The sequence below is a fragment of the Anomaloglossus baeobatrachus genome, chromosome 4 (genome assembly GCF_048569485.1).
Source record: "Anomaloglossus baeobatrachus isolate aAnoBae1 chromosome 4, aAnoBae1.hap1, whole genome shotgun sequence".
Lineage (NCBI taxonomy): Eukaryota > Metazoa > Chordata > Amphibia > Anura > Aromobatidae > Anomaloglossus > Anomaloglossus baeobatrachus.
The window spans coordinates 574,964,683-574,986,162 of record NC_134356.1 but is presented as its reverse complement, the minus strand read 5'-3'; the positions used below and the strand labels follow the sequence as shown (position 1 = coordinate 574,986,162).

Here is a 21,480-nt window from a genome sequence, read left to right as displayed (position 1 = left end):
CACCCACCTGTCAGCGCCAGCTTCAGGTCTGTGAGATGATGGGCGAGCCTACCAAACGAGCGGGCCCACGTGATCAGGGTATCGCTGCTACAGCCTGCTCCTGCCTCTGATGACCTGCTCCGCCACCACCGCACCCGCTCCAGCGCACCTCAGCCATCGGACTATTAAGCCGATGGACTACAAGATCATGGTCAAAAACGCGGCAAATCGCGGTAAAACCGCATGCGGTTTTCGGGTTCGGTTTGCCGCGTTTTTTTTATCGTGGGTGTGGTAATCTTTCAGAGCCTGCGGAATTTTCTTAAGAAAATTCCATTTTCTAGTGCACACAGGGCCTAATAGTGCGTTATGCTACTTACTGGAAAATTTCAGAAGTGTAGCTCTTCTCCGCACTAGTAGACCCTGTAACTTCCATAGATGTTAAGGGAAGCTAGCAGATTGCTACATTGCCTTGCATTTTGTCTAATCCAAAAGCGCGGAAGACACAAGCTCCCTCTTTAGTACGTCTCTTCGCTTGCACGTTCTGCAGTCAGAAGTTCTCCTCAGGCCAGTCATCCCCCCCCCCCCGCCCCCATGTCACGACTGCGATGCCCCAGTCTCGGTGGCATCCCAGGACCCCGCCACGGATGAGGACTCTTGCGCCCCCCCCTTCCTCCGCGTGGGCTGCCTCTCTCACAATCGGTAGCTGACCTAACCAAAGCCTGCCAGTCTGTGGTTTCGGTCTTACAGACCCTACCAGCTCTCCAAACTCTCTCGGACAACCAGAACAACCCTGCTCCCTCAGGAGAGGGTCCTTACTAGGATCCAGAAGAATTCCTTTAAACGAGTTCATATCAGCCCATCAGAATCTGCCGCATCCCAGGATGACTCAGAGTCCCACTCTGCGTCAGGGTCAGTCAACGAAGATATGTCTCCAGAGTCAGACTCTGACCTGGAACTGGACGCGGAGCAGTCGTCCAATATCCGGCAAATAGTCGACAGTTTAGTTTTCGGCTGTTGACCAATCTGTCGGTGGAGGAAGATCCGCCTTTGGCGGCTTCAAAAATGGTTTCCTTCAAAAAACCTATGCGACCCCTAGATATTTTTCTAGTAATCCAAACTTTACCGCCATTCTGGTCAAGCAAAGAGCTCACCAAGAAAAACTATTGTTCAGCAGGTGGCACCTTTCCCTAGTCAAGGATTGGGCAGAGTCCTCTGCTGACGACCCTTCTGTGTCCCTACTGGCCACGCACACAGTACTCTACATTCCAGACAGTGCCTCTCTCAAAGAACCCACCGACCGCACCGTTGAGGCTTTGGCTCGGTCTATTTTTGATGCGGCGGGTTCCTCCCTCTGCCCCTCATTTGCAGCAGTGTGGGTTGCTGAGGCACTTGTGGTCTGGAGTAAGAGTTTATGAAGAGGCCTCCGTGCAGAAGGCTTGCCTTCCGAGTTGATTGAGCTGGCCAACCAGAGGCCCATGGCTGCCAAATACCTCATACGCTTCTCTAGACTGGGCAAAATATAGCGCCTTGGCGGCCAGCAATTCTGTGGTGATCCGTTGGATTCTCTGGCTAAAAGCCTGGATTGCAAATAATGCATCTAAGAAGTCCCTGACAGGATTACCTTTTCATGGTCTTCGCCTTTAAGGCAAAACACTTGATAGAATCGTTGCTGAGGCGAAATGGGGTAAGAGCACCTCTCTCCCACAACAATGCCCAAAGTGTGCACCTCGCAAGAGATTCTGCTGGCGTTTTCGGTCGTTTAGGACCTTTACCTCTCCACCACTCACAGGGTCTCAGCGATCCTCTTTGCGCAGCGAGGGGAAACCTGGCCCCTCGAAGACAAACCCGACCTGGCGCTCCTGTCCTACGCAGCCCAGGTCCGGTGGTTCCCGCTCTCACCATGCCTCTTCAGCATGACGCCATGTATCCCCCATGGCCATCCACCGTAGGTGGTAGTCTTCTCCTCTTTCAGGACGTCTGGCTTCCTACATAGACGACGCCTGGGTGCGAGAACTGGTATCCACCGGTTACAAAATAAAGTTCACCTTTCTCCTTATGCGACGCTTACGGCAATCACGCATTACCAAATCCGCGACGCAAAATCAGGCCTTATATCAGGCCATCGCAGCACTTCACGATGCAGGTGTCATCATACCAGTTCCCACCGAACAACGTTACAAAGGTTCTTTCTCCAAATATTTTCGTGGTTCCCAAAAAGGACAGCTCAGCCCGTCCTATTTTAGACCTAAAGAGGCTAAACAGAGCAGTGTGGACTCTCCCCTTTCGCATGGAATATCTAAAATCCGTGGTTGGAACCAGGAGAATTCCAGGAGAATTCCTAGCCTCCATCGGTATACAAGACGCCTACTTGCACATTCCGATCTGCAAAGCTCACCAGAGATTCCTTTGGTTCGCAGTTAGGGGGAGCACTTCCAATTTACGGCTCTCCCTTTTGGCCTAGCCATGGCGTCTCGGGTTTTTACCAATTTCATGGCGGCCGTCATGACCGTGTTACGTCCCAGAGGTATTGTGCTTATCCCTTATCTGGACAACCTACTCCTAAAGGGACAGTCATTTCTTGGCTGCTCAGAGAGTGTGCAAATCTGCTTGGACTCTGTCGAGGTTTGGCTGGCTCGTCAGCCGCCAAAAGTCGTCCCTAGTCCCATCTCAACGTCTCGTTTTTTTTTTTTTTTGGGCATGGTTCTAGACACTTCTCGACCTCTGGTGTTTCTACCAGTCGAGAAACAGACCTCCCTGAGACAAGGCATTCAAGTCCTCTGGTGCAGGCGCCTGCTATCTTCGGTTCGGGATGAGAATTTTGGGGACGATGGTGGCGGCGATGGAAGCTGTCCCTTTCGCTCAGTTTCACCTTTGTCCTCTTCAGTTGGCTCTCCTATCTGCGAGGGATAGGAACCTGATATCCCTTGATCGCCCTGTCTTTCTATTCCAGAGGGTGCTTCACTCCCTACTCTGGTGGATTTATCTCTCTCCTCTCTCCCAGGGGAGATTTTCCTCCCGATTCACCGGCGAGTAATCACGACAGACGCCAGCCAGATAGGTTAGGGAGCCGTGTTCCATCAACACACGGTTCAGAGTATCTGGTCTCTCCTGGAACGCACCCTCCCGATCAACATTCTGGAGTTAAGGGCCATTTTTTTTTCCTGCCCTCTCTCGGGTCATCCTGTTCGCATTCTTTCCGACAATGCCACTGCAGTGGCATACATAAATCATCAAGGTGGGTCCCGCAGCTCTGCTGCGATGAAGGTCACCAGTATCTTTTGTTAGGCAGAGACTCGCGCCTCTGCTACCTCCGCGGTTCATTGAAAACTGGGCCGCGTACTTTCTAGCAGACACTGTCTAGCAGCGGGAGAATGGTCTCTCCACAACGAGGTGTTCCAGCAGATGGTGTTCCAGCAGACCTGTCACAGGTGGGGCCCTCCCATGGCATCTCGCCAAAATGCCAAGGTCCACCCCTCCATAGCGCGATCCCGCATCCTTTAGGCTCCGATGCCCTGGTCTTGCCGTGGTCGCAGTTCCGTCTCCCCTACATATTCCCTACGCTTCCCCCTCATTCCTAGGGTGATTGTGAAGGTCAAGACGGAGGGAGTCTTGGTGATATGGGGAGCCTCAGATTGGCTCAGGAGAGCCTGCTACTCGAAGTTCGGCCAGCTACTAGGCGTCTCTCCCTGGTGGCTTCCCCACCGCCTGGATCTTCTGTCGCACTTGCCGATCTGTCACCAGAATTCCGCACGACTCTGTTTGACGGCGTGGTTCTTGAATCCTGGATTCTAGTCAGTGCTGGTCTAACCACCCATGTCATTTCCATTGTGATAAACGCTAAAAAGCCCTTCTTAGTTCGCATTAATCATGGATCCTGGAGATCATTTCTTTTTTTGTGCGAACAACATGGAAAATTGCCTCTTATCCTTTTGTTGTCCAATTTCCTGTTTTTTCCGCAGGTGGGCCTTGATTCTGAGCTAGCCTTCAGTACCCTTAAGGGACAGGTTGCCGCCCTTTCATTTTTTTCCAAAAGCGGTTAGCGTCTTGGTTGCAGGTACGCACTTTTCTTCAGGGTGTCGCCCATCTGGTTTCCCCCTATTGTCAGACCCTGGATTCATTAGGAGTCCTCCAGCAATCGCCTCTTGAACTTCTGTGAGAAATCTCTCTCTCATTACTCTCCTCGATGGTTGCGTTCTTAATGGCTATCACATGTGAAGCGAGTTCTGGATAAGGGCCCTCTCCTGCCGGGCCCCCTTCCTCGTTTTTCACCAGGCCCCCTTCCTCGTTTTTCACCAGGACAACGTGGTTCGCTGGCCCTCACCGCCTTTCCTACCAAAGGTAGTTTCTCCCTTTCATCTTAATGAAGACTTCGTCCTTCCTTTATTCTGTCCTGCTCCGGTTCATTCATTCGAGAAGGCCCTGCATAATCTAGATCTTAAAAGAGCCCTGACGATATATATGTCTCGAACCGCTACGTTTCGCAGATCGGATGCACTTTTGTACTCCTAGAGGGGCACAAATAAGGGCGCCTCTGCCTCGAAACCCTGGATTAGATCCGCTATCCTAGAGGCGTACAGGGCTCATTCCACCCGGGCGGTGGCAGCTTCTTAAGCATTTCGCCTTAAAACTTCGGCGGCTAAACTTTGCAAACCCGCTACCTGGTCCAGCGTCTACACGTTCACCAGGGACTGCTTTAGGATGTCCCATTTTTCCTGTGTCCCCCAATAAGGCAGGAGAGAAAGGAAGATTTTTGTATACTCACCATAAAATCTTTTTCTCTGAGCCTTTATTAGGGGACACAGGACCCGCCCTCTTGTATTGGGATTAGCAATCTTCTCATTTCTTGTATAACTGCAGCTACAGCTTCTCTTACTACTTGTACATTAAACTGGCTGGGTTCCTGGTCAGTCACTGGGTGTATGCTGCTGCGGAGGAGCTAACTTTTTTTTCCATTTAGTTTGCCTAGTGTCAGACTCCTGCCCTCATCAGCAGCATACACCCATGGTCCTGTGTCCCCCCCCGCCCCCCCCCCCCCATGAAGGCTCAGAGAAAAAGATTTTACAGGGCGTACACAAAAATCTTCCTTTTTAGCTTTAGATTCTCTACACAGATTGTACATTGACTGTGAGGTATCAATCAGAAGAGGGGGCATGTCAGACAACATGGAAGGAACCACAAAGCCACAGCAATGATGAGGGTCAGCTGCTAAAACAAACTTAGTAAATTAACAAAAGATCACACTGACAGCACAGGCATGCTTGAACTTACGGTCTTAACCCCTACAGCCTGCTGGCTAAATCTTACAGAACAAAAACCTGCTGACAGATTCCTTTTAAGTACCAAATTCATTAATAGGAGTGTGCCTTTTACAACTACTGTATGTCTCCATTAGAACTATTATTCTATCCAGCGGCTGGTGTGTTTTTATGACCTAATGTTATAGCACTTTTGTAGCTTAAATTCTGATTATTTGATGGGTGTGCTTGGCCACAACATGGCCAGGACCGGCGTAAAAAATATCAAGTCTCAACATTTTTGCACAGTTTTTGCAACATTTCAAGCACTTTTACAAAATAATTTTGCGTACGTTGCTTGATGAACCGTGGCCGAACTATCGGACAAAGGCGGCCTAGAAACGGTGTCCCCTCCTGCAGTCATATGGTTTCCATCCCTGACGTCGCTTTCGTCTGTCGTGAGGAGAAGCTAGTTGTTCATGAGAATCACTTTGTTTCAGTTTAGCAGAAAATATAAAAATGTTTATTAATATCCCAACATTTTTATTCAGATTGATTGTGTTCATTTAAATAGGATGATAAACCGAGTGATGAGCCGGCCCACATCAAATTGTCTCCATCGCCTCCTGCTCTTAATGAACTCCTGGCCTCTAATATCAGTAATTCAAGTGATCACCAGCAGCAGGGTGCCTTAGAGATCAGAGGTTGCACGTTACCTGCCAAAGAACAGATGAAGGTTCCTGTAGTTCGCCTTTCTCGCTTGAATATACAGGCCAAAGCTCAAGAGGAAGAATCCACAAATGAATCTGACCATAAGAAGCATCGAGCCCAGGTACAGCCGCTCATCTATGTTTTAGAAAACGTTCCTAATGTCCCATCAGTTGCTTTTGTTTGTGGCCAAGATTTTATGTTAGAACTTTCATTGATTCTTATTTTAACACTTTAAGGATTTGTTCTACAGGGCAAAAACCCAGCATGTTTTACAATGTAGCTCTGCTGCAAAAGCTTTCCACAGTGAAAATTGACAAATGTTTCAGCTTTGACATAAGCAGCATGCCAGTATATGTTGTGGATGTCAGTACATATTGTACCCTATGCAATTCAATTGGTAAAACGCAGCTTCCCTGCTCTATTTTTCACTAATTTCGCTGTAGAACCTGCAAAGTGAGAATGCTTGTGTCGTCATCTGTCGTTTTTCCCACCCTATGGGACTGCTTTAGAACGTGCCAAGGTTCTCTTTTCTCCCCAATGCTATTACCGATAAAATAGGATTTTGGAATTCACCGTTAAATCCCTTTGTCGTTGAATACATTGGGAGACACAGGTCCAACCCTATTTCTCGTGACCTCTCGCTGGCCATAAAACACTGGGGCTGCCGGTCACAAATCATAGAAGACCAACCGGAGTGACACTGGAAAAAAATGAAGATGCCAGAAGAGGAGTATAAGGCAGGGGGCAGGGGACTTAGATTTATAGCACCACTCCCTCACTGAAATGTTTTGTTTTTTTTAAAAAGAAACAAAGCAAAAAATGCTTGAATTGTGCTTTGAAGAGGGGGAGGGGGGGAAAAGTCAAAATTTCTTCTAAAAGACAGCATGGGATTCTCAGCTTGACGTGTGATCTTTATGGCTGGGGTCACACTTGCGTATCACTTCTGATGTGAAACCAATGGATGTGATATGCTAATGACCCTCGGCTCAGGCTCTGCTGCGAGCATGAGCTGAGTGTCATGCGACTGTGACCTAACCGCAAGATTGGGTCACAGCTCCAGAGGAGAAGCCGGGCGCTGTGGAGGAGAGGGAGGGGTTAATCTCCCCATCTCCTCCATTGTCAGCCTGTGTGTATATCGCACTGCACTCGAATGACATCTGAGTGCAGTCCGATGTTTCTCTCACACCCATACACTTGAATGGGTGCGAGTAACACTGCTCTCAGACAATCGCAGAATATGGCGATTTTTTTTTTTTTTTTCCCTTCCCCCCCAGTTCGTTTAGGGCTGAGTAAAACTTGCAGATCTGAGCTGCAGCATTGTCTTAAATGGGGCCGAGTGCAATGCGAGGTTCTCACATTGCACTCGTGCAAGTCATATATATGCAAATGTGACTCCGGCCTAATTGGAGAATATGCTTGGCAGGGTTGGACATGTACACACATTATGGGGTTTAGAGCATTGCCAAGTATACCAACAGAATAGCAATGGGAATAAGGCTACTTTCACACATCCGGTTGTAGTACTGCGGCACAATCCGGCGCTCTGCTGAAAAAACTAAACAGTTTGGGGTTTTTTTTTTTTTTTTTTTTTTTGCCGCCGGCTTCGTTTTTCCCAACATTGACTTACATTGGTGCCGCATTGTGCCGCATGGGCTTGCGTTCCGTCCGGTTTTTGCCGCATGCGGCAGATTTAGCCGATGCGGCGGCCGGATGGAATGTTCCCTGGCACGTTTTTTGCTCCGGCAAAAAAAAAACGCATTGCGCCGCATCCGGCCGCTGCAGCGCATTTTTCAATGCATGCCGATGGACGCCAGATGCGGCAAAAACCGCATCCAGCCGCCGCATGTGGTTTCTTCCACTGCGCATGCTCAGTAGCGTGCCGCAACCGGAAAAAAACGGACGGGCCGCATGTAAAAACTTATGCAAAGGATGCGGTGTTTTCGCCGCATCCGTTGCATAGGTTTCACAGTCGGATTGAGCCGCAGTGCTCAAACCGGATGTGTGAAAGTAGCCTTAGCTAGTGCTAGGCAAAATGCACAGAGCTCTATATATAACTTTAATATAATGACTTCCCAGTGATATAAGAATGGATCTGTTTCTCTCATTTCTGGTATATTCCTTTAATAGTAACTGCTAAATAATCTTCATTATTACTAATATTTATTTTATTTAAATATTAAACTATTTTTTTTTTCTATTAACAGGTAGCTGGCCCAGGTAACAGTAAGGCTCATGACGAAATGGCTTTGTCTCCTGTTGCACAAAGTCCACGTCTTCGTCATAGAACAGGTTTTACAAAGACTTATGATCAACAGGATTGTTACCAAAAGACTGTCTGTAGGAAGCAACTCAGAGTTCAGCTTGTTCGCATGAATATAGAATCCAAAAATCAGCTAGAAAGGCCGGCCACCGATGAAGGCGACAATGACCATGTCCAGCCTCCTGATAGTTCTGTCCTAAATGTGCAGCATGAAAATGAAGGAGAGCAGTCACCGGATGACTCCGACAGCGACCAACTTAATGAGAAGGTACAGGCTCTTACTGATTGAGTAATGGACTGCGCACAGAAATTGATTGTTAGTGTCCCATTTAGTGTTGAATTTTACCCATCATGAGGTAGTTTTCCATTTATTTTTTTTTTTTGCCATCAGTTTCAATTTTACTTTCACATTCTTATAAAGGTTAGTCCATATTTTATCTTTAGCTGATATGCTAGGAAAAGGTACAGTGATAAAAATATACATGTGGTTGGGGAAAAAAAGAGATAAAGTAGTTATTCACCAGTCCCACATTAGAGGTTGGTGGTACTGATGTGGCACAATTGTCAGGCATCGTGCACCTATCCTGTTGACTACAATAGGACACGAGCACAGTGTGTTGGTTTGTATAGTCATTGGCACCATTCATTTCCAATGTGTAAGTGAGCTGTGCTAAATAATCCATTTAAAATAAAAAGAAACAAAATTAGAAACCTTTGTGGAACTACATAGCCATATCTTCTCTTTTCAGGATCTTGAAAACTTGTGTCCATATGAAATTCAAAGGCTGAAGACTATTAAACAAAATGAGAAATTTCTAAAGTCCATCAAATTGCTTGAGGTAAGTTGTTACCAAACTAAAAAGGGTTCTGCTATGACTATTGTAGGACATAGATTCAATGAAGCATCACTGATGATACTGGGATTGTTGTGCTGAGACAGAGTAAAGCCGTGTCCATCGGAGTAACTTTCATTGACAGTATATGAATCTTTCCTTAGATTTGGTCAATATCCGATTGACTATTCCCCAAGAGGTGTATCTGATCACCTCCTTACCCTTCCCCCATACTGGTAAAGCTCAAATTTCCTACACCGGGCTGTAATGCCAAAGAGATTTGGAGACTCCACTCCATGTGGATTCAAACTATAGTTGGTACTTTCTATACTAACATACTGGGGTTCTTCAACCCCTTAATGACTGAGGACGTACCGGTACATTCTAAATTATTAAGGAGTGATCATCACTGGCTGCTGCGGTGAGTCATCGGAGATCTCTGCCCATGTGTGACGCCCTGGCGCCACCAGGTGGTCACAGAGGAACAATTCACCCGACATAACATCATCCCACATCAGGTACCATCTGCCACAAAATCCTAGCCACCCCCCTCAGGGTAGGAAGGACACACCAGTGACCAGGCCAGGCGGATTGGGAACGCCCACCTAGGGGTCTTGAGAATCCGGGGGCGGGAATACAGTAGTTGAAGTTACAGTTCAAGTTGGAGTTGAAGTGAGAGTAGTCATTGACAGAGATTTTGAGTCTGTGCCTAGTGCTGGTAGCCAGGGTAGTGGCCCTGGTCTACTGGCTAGGTGGCAAGCAGTGGGCCGTGTCCAAAGGCGACGGGAGCCCGGTCGCGGGAAATCCAAAGTGGACCGGGACTGGGTTGGAGACCGCCGGTACCGACAGCGGAGATCTGGTCCGGAACCCGTGCACAGGCGGGGTACCTGGATCCTACTTAGAAGACGGCTGCAAGCCCCTTCTCTAATTAACCAGGCTGGGAGCAAGGTTCCAGACGTTGTTCCAAAGTGTTAGCCCAGATAGTGCGAAACGGCAGCCCACCACGGGGGATTGGGTATCTGCAAACACCCACTGAGTTCCCAAGGGTCAGTTTTCGTGGGCACGATTCCCAACCACAACAGCACTGGGAGCGGACTTCCCTGTTCCATACGGGATTGTCCAGAATTGAGAAAGTTAGAGTGCCGGAGGAAGGGACATCGGTACATTAGCCGGGTTTGGGACCCGAGTACACCCGAACACGGCAGCCAGCCACTGACTTGTGTGCAATTATTCAAAAGTGAGTACACCAACATTCTCCGATCCTGCCCGGCGTGCCACCTCCGGCCTACATCACTCCCCGTGTCCTGGACACTGAGCCCCAGGGCATCCACCCCTACCCACGGAGGGGATAAACAACTAGCTGCCAATCCATCGCCCCCGGGTGCTTTCTAACAGCAGAGGTGGTACTCCATATTACCACACACCGTGGGTGGTGTCACGAAGTATCCACAGCAATCCCCGTACATATACGCCCCTTTTATTTGAGTGTCCGCGCGACCCCCAGGTCCAGAAGCCCCTCGAGCCACTGTGGATCCAGATCCAAACAGCCAGTCTGCTGACGTGGGGGCGGCACACATGTCTGCTGATTTCTACAGCATGCATGTGTGCCTCGCAGGCGCAGGTGGATCTACGATCCACCAACGCCTGTTAACCACTTAAATCGCACTGTCGAAATGTGACTGTGATTTAAATGCCCGGAGCAAGTAACGCAAACTTACCGGCTGCCATCGGAGGCCCCGTGACGTGATCATATTGAGCCGATGGTAGCACAGGGTTATGTAATGACTTCTGTCACTGTCATGTCTCACTTCCTGTTACAGGCAGCATTTCTGCTGATCTACAGAAATTAATCATCGATCAGACTGCTGATCCTTACAGTCCCTTAGGGGGACTAGTAAAATAAAATAAAGTTTTAAAAAAATCTAAACGTTCAAATCATTCTGCCCATTGAAAATTAAAGGGTTAAAAAAATAACATAAGTACATATTTGGTATCGCCTTTTTCAGAAATGTCCAATCTATCAAAATATAAAATCAATTAATCTTATTGGTAAACGGCGTAAAGGCAAAAAAATTCAAAATGGCAAAATTACGTTTTTTGGTCGTTGCAAATCTTGCAGAAAATGCAATAAAATAAATATAATATAAAAATGCAATAATCTGCGCAAAATTGTATAATTAAAAATGTCAGCTCGAGACGCAAAAAATAAGACATCACTGAGTCATAGATCCCGAAAAATGAGAACTCTACGGGTCGCGGAAAATGGCTCCAGAAGTGTGCCACTTTTTGGGGGAAAAACGTCAGAATATTTTTTAACCCCCTTAGATAACTAGTGTCTAGGAACTCGTACCAACGTGAGGCATCACACCAACACCTCAGTTTTCCTATACAGTGAACAGTGAACAAAATATCCCAAAAACAATCATGCAATCACACTTTTTTTTTTTTTTTGCAATTTTTCCGCACTTGAAATTTTTCTGCCGTTTTCAAGTATACTGTATGATAAAACTTATGGTTTCATTTAAAAGTACAACTCGTCCCGCAAAATAACAAGCCCTCATATGGCAAGATTGACTGAAATATAAATAAAAGTTACGGCTCTCGGAAGAAGGGGAGCACTCACACTCACTCATTGTAGGAGGTCGACTGCGGCTCTTTCAACACATCTGGGCTGCTGCCTCAGACGACAAATGGGTGCGAGACCTTGTGTCTTCCGGTTACCACATAGAATTTCGGACCCGACCCCCGAGTCGGTTCTTTCTCTCAAACCCCCCAAAGACTCTAAAAAGATAAAAAGACGCAAAGCTTTTTTCTCAGCAATCCACTCGCTCCAAACAGCAGGAGTGATAATACCTGTCCCAGTCGACGAGAAGTTCGGGGTTTTTTATTCCAACCTCTTTGTGGTCCCCAAAAAGGATGGGTCAGTTCGACCCATCCTGGACCTCAAACACCTAAACAAACAGGTGCACGTACGGAGATTCAGAATGGAGTCCCTAAGGTCCATTATTGCATCCATGGTCGAAGGGGAATTCCTCGCCTCCATAGACATCAAGGACGCGTACCTGCACATACCCATCGCCCCAGATCACCAAAAGTTCCTCCGCTTCGCAATTCAGGACTCCCACTTTCAATTCGTAGCTCTTCCCTTCGGCCTTGCCACCGCACCAAGGGTCTTCACCAAAGTCATGGCGGCCGCCATGAGCGTCCTTCACGCCAGGGGAGTAGTCGTTCTCCCTTACTTGGACGACCTCCTCATCAAGGCCCCCTCCTTCCGCGACTGCTCAACCAGCATACAAATCACTGTGGACACCCTTTCCCGCTTAGGGTGGCTAGTGAATCTGGACAAATCATCCCCGATCCCATCACGATCCATCACCTTCCTGGGCATGTCCCTGGACACCCGTCGGGGCTTGATCCTTCTCCCTCAGGACAAGGTGATCGCTCTTCAACGAGCGGTACGCTGCCTTCTACGTCCTCCGTCTCGCTCCATTCGATTCAGCATGAAAGTGCTCGGCAGGATGGTGGCGGCTATGGAAGCAGTACCCTTTGCTCAACTGCACCTCCGCCCAATGCAGCTAGCCATTCTAGCGGCCTGGGACAAGAGCCCCTTCTCCCTGGACAGACATCTTCACCTGACGCCTTCAGTCAGGTACGCACTCCGCTGGTGGCTTCGGTCCTCATCCCTATCGAAGGGGAGATCTTTTCTCCCAGTGAACTGGCTGGTCCTGACCACGGACGCCAGCCTCCTAGGCTGGGGAGCAGTGTACCTGCACCACACTGCTCAAGGACGTTGGACGCCCCAGGAGTCCTTCCTCCCCATCAACATCCTGGAACTCCGCGCGATCTTCCTCGCGCTCAGAGCGTTCAGCCCTCTGCTAGCGGGCCGTCAGATTCGAGTCCAATTGGACAATGCGACAGCTGTAGCCTATATCAATTGGCAGGGGGGCACCCGCAGCAAAGCGGCTTATCTCGAGGCCGACAAGATCCTCAGCTGGGCTGAATCGACGGGATCAGTGATATCAGCGGTACACATACCGGGGGTAGAGAACTGGGCAGAAGACTTTCTGAGTCGCCAAGGCCTGGCTGCCGGAGAATGGTCCCACCACCCAGATGTGTTTCTACACATCTGCACTCGCTGGGGCACACCAGACGTGGACCTAATGGCCTCAAGGTTGAATGCAAAGGTACCCGCGTTCATAGCCAGGTCACGCGACCCACAGTCCATCGGCGTGGATGCTCTAGTCTGCTCCTGGCACCACTTCCGCCTGCCTTACATATTTCCACCTCTACCCCTGCTGCCGCGGGTAATCAGGAAGATCAAGGCAGAGGGAGTCCTGGTGATACTGATAGCACCGGACTGGCCCAGGCGCGCCTGGTACGCCGAATTAGTACAAATGCTCACAGACGCACCGTGGCACTTTCCAGACATCCCAGACTTGCTGACCCAAGGGCCCATTTCCCATCAGAACTCCAGAACCCTGAAGCTGACGGCATGGCCATTGACACCTGGATATTAACAAGAGCAGGATTCTCCCCCGCGGTTATTGCCACCATGATCAGCGCCCGAAAGTCTGCTTCATCCCGCATTTACCACCGTACGAGGAAAATCTTCCTTTCATTGTGCAGGGAAACTAACGTCCAGCCTATGCCTCTGGCCATCCCCAGAATTCTCGATTTTCTACAGTCTGGTTTGCAAGCGGGGTTAGCTCTCAGTTCCCTTTAAAGGGCAGGTCTCAGCGCTCTCAATCTTCTACCAATGCCTCCTGGCTCAAGAACCGCAAGTCAAGACCTTCCTCCAGGGCGTTTCTCATCTAGTTCCCCCGTACAAACGGGCGCTGGAACCATGGGACCTCAACCTCGTTCTGGACGGTCTCCAGAGGTCTACCTTTGAACCTCTCAAGGAATCCTCCCTTGCTCTTCTGTCCTGGAAGGTAACATTCTTAGTGGCAATTACGTCCATCAGACGGGTTTCGGAGCTGGCAGCACTCTCTTGCCGCGAGCCTTTTCTGATCTTTCACCAGGACAAGGTGGTTCTGCGCCCCCTTCCGGATTTCCTTTCAAAGGTTCTTACCCCGTTTCATTTGAACGAGGACATTGTCCTGCCTTCTTTTTGTCCACACCCAGTTCATAGGGTGGAAAGGTCTGTGCATTCGTTAGACCTAGTCAGAGCTCTCAGATATTACATATCCAGGACAGCCCCCTTAGGAAAACGGACTCTTTGTTCGTCATTCCTGAGGGGCCTAAGAAGGGACAGGCAGCTTCAAAGGCGACGCTGGCTCGCTGGATTCGCTCTGCGATCCAGGAAGTCTACTGCTTGCAACTCAAGCCCATTCCTAGTGGGCTGCGGGCTAATTCCACGCGAGCAGTTGGCGCTTCGTGGGCAATTCAGCATCAGGCTTCAGTGGAACAGGTGTGTAAGGCTGCGACCTGGTCTAGCCTACATACGTTTTTAAAGCATTACAGAGTCCATACCCAGGTTTCAGCTGAGGCAAATCTGGGTAGGAAAATTCTGCAAACTGCAGTAGAGCACCTCTCTCAGTAGGTGCTCCAGGCTGTCCGGGACTGGTTCCTAGTCCTTGGGTTGTGTTGTCTTCTTTTATGTTTCCCACCCATGGACTGCTTTAGGACGTCCCATGGTCCTGTGTCCCACAATGAGGCGTCAGAGAAAAACGGATTTTTGTGTACTCACAGTAAAATCATTTTCTCTTAGCCATCATTGGGGGACACAGCACCCACCCTGTTGCCCTGTTGGGCCTTGGTTCTCTCAGTACCTTATTTGGTTATGACTCTCTTTTTTTTCCCATGTTCCTCTGTTGAAAAGTTTTTACTGTTTTTTTTTTTTTTTTTTTCTTCTCCTACTGCTTGTGTACTAAAACTGAGCTTGCCTGGCCCGGCCAGGGGGTGTATACTGCAGGGGAGGAGCTATGCTTTTGCATCTACTTAGTGTCCTCCTATGGATAGGCAGCATAACACCCATGGTCCTGTGTCCCCCAATGATGGCTAAGAGAAAACGATTTTACGGCGAGTACACAAAAATCCGTTTTTCTTCGGCGCTCCATTGGGAGACCCAGACGATTGGGTGTATAGCACTGCCTCCGGAGGCCACACAAAGCATTACACTAAAAAGTGTAAGGCCCCTCCCCTTCTGGCTATACACCCCCAGTGGGATCACTGGCTCACCAGTTTTCTGCTTTGTGCGAAGGAGGTCAGACATCCACGCATAGCTCCACTGTTTAGTCAGCAGCAGCTGCTGACTATATCGGATGGAAGAAAAGAGGGCCCATACTAGGGCCCCCAGCATGCTCCCTTCTCACCCCACTTTATGTCGGCGGTGTTTGTTAAGGTTGAGGTACCCATTGCGGGTACGGAGGCTGGAGCCCACATGCTGTTTTCCTTCCCCATCCCCCTGAGGGGCTCTGAGGAAGTGGGATCTTACCGGCCCCCAAGGCCTGAGGCCGGGCTCCATCCACAGACCCATGGAACCTGCTGGATACGGAGCTGGGTACCGTTCAGGGACAAGGCCCTGCGACATTAAGGTACTCTGTGTCCCCGTATGTACAGGCCGCGCACACTCCAGACTTGCTGGGTGTGCTAGTGCGCCGGGGACAGTAGCGCTGCGCGCTGGGGTTATAGTCACTACAGTTTTTCTGAGTGACTTTATGTGTTGGGGACTGCTGCGCCGGCCGCCCTAGAGCGGCGGCGCAGCTGCGACTTGTAGTGCGCCGGGGACTTAGCGACGCCGTGCTTTTGCGACGGCGTCGCTTATAAATTTAGTCCCCGGCTTCTGCGGCCTAGCTCCGCTTCGTTCCCGCCCCCACCCTGTCAATCAGGGCAAGGGAGAGACGCTCTACGATTAAGCAGCGCCGAGGGCTGGAGCCTTATTTACATGCTCCAGCCCTCTCACTGAGCACAGTGGGACGCAGGTTTCCCGCTTTTTGTCTGCACACGCCCAGGGCCCGCCCCTCTCCACAGGACGCCGGCAGCCATTCCTCACATGCAGTCTGGCTGGAGAACGGACACAGGCTCTGGGAGACCCAGACAAGGGATTTCTGGCGACCACACACCCGCGTTAAGCGGGCGGTAAGCAGCACTTAAGTGCTGGCCCCACTTGTGCCACAGTGTTATATTGGTGTACTTTTTTCTCTGTACCATATATATATATATATAGTTGCACTGTAAGGTCGCTTCTTGGCTGTATACCCCAATTGCTCTGAGGAGACGACAACATGTCATCTGCAAAACGCAAGGGTGCCAAGACACAGGCTGTGAGCGCTGCTTGTGCCGCTTGTGGGGCTGATCTACCGGCAGGTTACAATGACCCCCATTGTGTGCAATGTTCGGTCCCTGTGCCACTTCGTCAGCCGGAGTCTATGGTGGTAGTGGCCCAGGCAGAGTCGCCGGTGAACCCTGTCCCGGTGACGGGGACAGAGTTTGCAGTTTTTGCTGACAGGATGTCTGTCACTATGACTAAAATCCTAGAGACCTTGCAGGCCAGGCCAGTTACTCAGTCCATGGACACTGCTGTGTCTATGTTCCCCGGTCCCCCTCAGTTGGAGTTAATCCGTGCTTCAAGAGGGTCCCAGGCATCTCAGCCTGACGGCTCTGATTCAGATGACAGTCCCAGGCAGCCTAAGCGTGCTCGCTGGGAGAGACCCTCCACGTCATCACGTGGATCAGGGTCTCAGCGAGAAGAGTCTCTACATGATGAGACAGAGGAGGGGGATCAGGAGTCTAATCCTGAAACCGCTCTCAATCTGGATACCCCTGATGGTGACGCCATGGTAAATGACCTTATAGGGGCCATCAATAGTCTATTGGAAATTTCTCCCCCTGCCCCTTCTGCAGAGGAGGCAGCTGCACAGCAGGAGAAGTTCCATTTCAGGTATCCCAAGCCTAAACTGAGTACTTTTCTGGATCACGCTGACTTCAGAGAATCAGTCCAGAAACACCATGCTTACCCAGATAAGCGTTTCTCCAAACGTCTTAAGGATACACGTTACCCCTTTCCCCCTGACGTGGTCAAACGCTGGACCCAGTGTCCAAAGGTGGACCCCCCAATCTCCAGGCTTGCGGCTAGATCCATAGTTTCAGTGGAGGATGGGGCTTCACTTAAAGATGCCAATGACAGACAGATGGACCTTTGGTTAAAGTCTGTCTATGAAGCTATCGGCGCGTCGTTTGCTCCAGCATTCGCGGCCGTGTGGGCACTACAAGCTATTTCAGCTGGCCTGGCACAGGTGGACTCTATCATATGTCCAGCAGTGCCGCGAGTAGCGTCCCTAACCTCGCAAATGTCTGCGTTTGCGACTTACGCTATCAACGCTGTCCTGGACTCTACAAGCCGTACCTCAATTGCGTCTGCCAACTCTGTTGTCTTGCGCAGAGCCTTGTGGTTAAAGGAATGGAAAGCGGATTCTGCTTCCAAAAAATGTTTAACCAGCTTGCCACTATCTGTAGATAGACTGTTTGGTGAACAATTGGCTGAAATCATTAAGCAATCCAAGGGTAAGGACTCCTCCTTACCCCAGCCCAGATCAAGCAAACCTCAACAGAGGAAGTGGCAGTCGAGGTTTCGGTCCTTTCGAGGCTCCGGCAAGACCCAATTCTCCTCGTCCAAAGGGACTCAGAAGGAGCAAAGGAGCTCAGATTCCTGGCGGGCTCATTCACGCCCCAAGAAAGCAACCGGAGGAACCGCTTCCAAGGCGGCTGCCTCATGACTTTCGGCCTCATCCCTCCGCATCCTCGGTCGGTGGCAGGCTCTCCCGCTTTTGCGACATTTGGCTGCCACAGGTCAAAGACCGGTGGGTAACAGACATTTTGTCTCACGGGTACAGGATAGAATTCAGTTCTCGTCCTCCGCCTCGGTTCTTCAGAACCTCCCCACATCCCGACCGAGCAGATGCCCTTCTGCAGGCAGTGTGCTCACTAAAAGCAGAAGGAGTGGTGATCCCTGTTCCTCTGCAGGAACAAGGGCAAGGTTTTTACTCCAATCTCTTTGTGGTTCCAAAAAAGGACGGATCGTTTCGTCCTGTTCTGGACCTAAAGCTGCTCAACAAGCATGTGAACGCCAGGCGGTTCCGGATGGAATCCCTCCGCTCCGTCATTGCCTCAATGTCTCAAGGAGATTTCCTTGCATCAATAGACATCAAGGATGCTTATCTCCACGTGCCGATTGCTACAGAGCACCAACGTTTTCTACGTTTCGTGATAGGAGACGATCATCTCCAGTTCGTAGCTCTGCCATTTGGTCTGGCGACAGCCCCACGGGTTTTCACCAAGGTCATGGCGGCAGTGGTAGCAGTCTTACATTCTCAGGGACATTCGGTGATCCCTTACTTAGACGATCTACTTGTCAAAGCACCCTCTCAAGAGGCATGCCAACACAGCCTGAATGTGGCGCTGGAGACTCTCCAGACTTTCGGGTGGATCATCAACTTTTCAAAGTCAAATCTGTCACCGACTCAATCACTAACGTATCTTGGCATGGAGTTTCATACTCTCTCAGCGATAGTGAAGCTTCCGCTGGACAAGCAGCGGTCACTACAGACAGGGGTACAGTCTCTCCTTCATGGTCAGGCGCACTCTTTAAGGCGCCTCATGCACTTCCTAGGGAAGATGGTAGCAGCAATGGAGGCAGTCCCGTTTGCACAGTTTCATCTGCGCCCACTTCAATGGGACATTCTCCGCCAATGGGACGGGAAGTCAACTTCCCTGGACAGGAAAGTCTCCCTTTCCCAGACGGCCAAGGACTCTCTGCAATGGTGGCTTCTTCCCACCTCATTATCACAGGGAAGATCCTTCCTACCCCCATCCTGGGCAGTGGTCACGACAGACGCGAGTCTGTCAGGGTGGGGAGCAGTTTTTCTCCACCACAGGGCTCAAGGGACGTGGACTCAGCAGGAGTCCACGCTTCAGATCAATGTTCTGGAAATCAGGGCAGTGTATCTTGCCCTATTAGCCTTCCAGCAGTGGCTGGAAGGACAGCAGATCCGAATTCAGTCGGACAACTCCACAGCGGTGGCATACATCAACCACCAAGGAGGGACACGCAGTCCGCAAGCCTTCCAGGAAGTCAGGAGGATTCTGATGTGGGTGGAGGAAAGAGCATCCACCATATCAGCAGTTCACATCCCGGGCGTAGAAAACTGGGAAGCAGACTTCCTCAGTCGCCAGGGCATGGACGCAGGGGAATGGTCCCTTCACCCAGACGTGTTTCAGGAAATCTGCCGCCGCTGGGGGGTGCCGGACGTCGACCTAATGGCGTCGCGGCACAACAACAAGGTCCCGACCTTCATAGCGCGGTCTCGCGATCAAAGAGCTCTGGCGGCAGACGCCTTAGTGCAAGATTGGTCGCAGTTCCGGCTCCCTTATGTGTTTCCACCTCTGGCACTCTTGCCCAGAGTGTTACGCAAGATCAGATCCGATTGCGGCCGCGTCATACTCGTCGCACCAGACTGGCCGAGGAGGTCGTGGTACCCGGATCTGTGGCATCTCACGGTCGGCCAACCGTGGGCACTACCAGACCGTCCAGACTTACTGTCCCAAGGGCCGTTTTTCCATCGGAATTCTGCGGCCCTGAACCTGACTGTGTGGCCATTGAGTCCTGGATCCTAGCGTCTTCAGGATTGTCCCAAGGAGTCGTGGCCACCATGAGACAGGCTAGGAAGTCCACTTCTGCTAAGATCTACCACAGAACGTGGAAGATTTTCTTATCCTGGTGCTCTGCACAAGGAGTATCCCCCTGGCCATTCGCGTTACCTGTTTTCCTTTCCTTCCTGCAATCTGGGTTGGAAAAGGGCTTGTCGCTCGGCTCCCTTAAAGGGCAAGTCTCGGCACTATCCGTGTTTTTTCAGAAGCGTCTAGCACGACTTTCTCAGGTGCGCACGTTCCTGCAGGGGGTATGTCATATCGTACCTCCATACAGGCGGCCGTTAGATCCGTGGGATCTAAACAAGGTCCTTGTTGCTCTCCAGAAGCCGCCTTTCGAGCCTCTGAGGGATGTGTCACTTTCTCGACTCTCACAGAAAGTGGCCTTTCTGGTAGCGGTCACATCTCTTCGGAGAGTGTCTGAACTGGCAGCGCTGTCATGCAAAGCTCCTTTCCTGGTGTTCCACCAGGACAAGGTAGTGCTGCGCCCCATTCAGGAGTTTCTCCCTAAGGTGGTATCCTCTTTTCATCTTAATCAGGATATCTCCTTGCCTTCCTTTTATCCGCATGCAGTTCATCGGTATGAAAAGGATCTGCATTTGTTGGATCTGGTGAGAGCACTCAGAATCTACATTTCCCGCACGGCGCCCCTGCGCCGCTCGGATGCACTCTTTGTCCTTGTCGCTGGTAAGCGTAAAGGGTCGCAGGCTTCCAGGGCCACCCTGGCTCGATGGATCAAAGAACCAATTCTTGAAGCCTACCGTTCTGCTGGGCTTCCGGTTCCATCAGGGCTGAAGGCCCATTCTACCAGAGCCGTGGGTGCGTCCTGGGCATTACGACACCAGGCTACGGCTCAACAGGTGTGCCAGGCAGCTACCTGGTCGAGTCTGCACACTTTCACCAAACATTATCAGGTGCATACCTATGCTTCGGCGGACGCCAGCCTAGGTAGAAGGGTCCTGCAGGCGGCAGTTGCCTCCCCGTAGGGGAGGGCTGTCTTTGCAGCTCTAACATGAGGTATTTCTTTACCCACCCAGGGACAGCTTTTGGACGTCCCAATCGTCTGGGTCTCCCAATGGAGCGCCGAAGAAGAAGGGAATTTTGTTACTTACCGTAAATTCCTTTTCTTCTAGCTCCTATTGGGAGACCCAGCACCCGCCCTGTTGTCCTTCGGGATTTTTGGTTGTTTTTCGGGTACACATGTTGTTCATGTTGAACGGTTTTCAGTTCTCCGACGTTACTTCGGAGTGAATTTGTTTAAACCAGTTATTGGCTTTCCTCCTTCTTGCTTTTGCACTAAAACTGGTGAGCCAGTGATCCCACTGGGGGTGTATAGCCAGAAGGGGAGGGGCCTTACACTTTTTAGTGTAATGCTTTGTGTGGCCTCCGGAGGCAGTGCTATACACCCAATCGTCTGGGTCTCCCAATAGGAGCTAGAAGAAAAGGAATTTACGGTAAGTAACAAAATTCCCTTCTTTATACATCTTCATGCCTGTTTTGTGAGCTGTGTACCTTTTTGACTTTTTAGGTGCTGTAGTCCCATTGTGGCTTTTCCACCTTTTCACCTCTCCACCAGTTTTTATACTTTTTTTTTTCCATTATGTATTTTTATTCATTAATAATATTGAATTTTATTTAGTCATATTTCACATTTTTTTTTATTTTGTTTTTCTGTGAACATGTATACCTGTTTAGGAGCTTTTTAACAGCAAAGTGTGTCATGGTATAACCCTTTAAGTGAGCTGAAGAGCATTCTTATCATGTTCGGTGTAATTAATTGTTGATCTGCAAACTTCTGAAAATTGTTTTCATATTG

At 50.0% G+C, this 21,480-nt stretch overlaps 1 protein-coding gene across 3 annotated transcripts in view; it reads left to right on the top strand.

Annotated features, from left to right (window-relative positions):
- WDR76 (WD repeat domain 76) overlaps positions 1 to 21,480 on the top strand; it is a 175,960-nt gene that overhangs the window by 40,640 nt on the left and 113,840 nt on the right. For all 3 annotated transcript variants that reach the window (XM_075346103.1, XM_075346101.1, XM_075346102.1), the window contains exons 4-6: positions 5,788 to 6,045; positions 8,129 to 8,452; positions 8,934 to 9,023. In XM_075346103.1, coding sequence (XP_075202218.1) covers positions 5,788 to 6,045; positions 8,129 to 8,452; positions 8,934 to 9,023 — 672 coding nt within the window. The remainder of the gene's footprint in view (positions 1 to 5,787; positions 6,046 to 8,128; positions 8,453 to 8,933; positions 9,024 to 21,480) is intronic.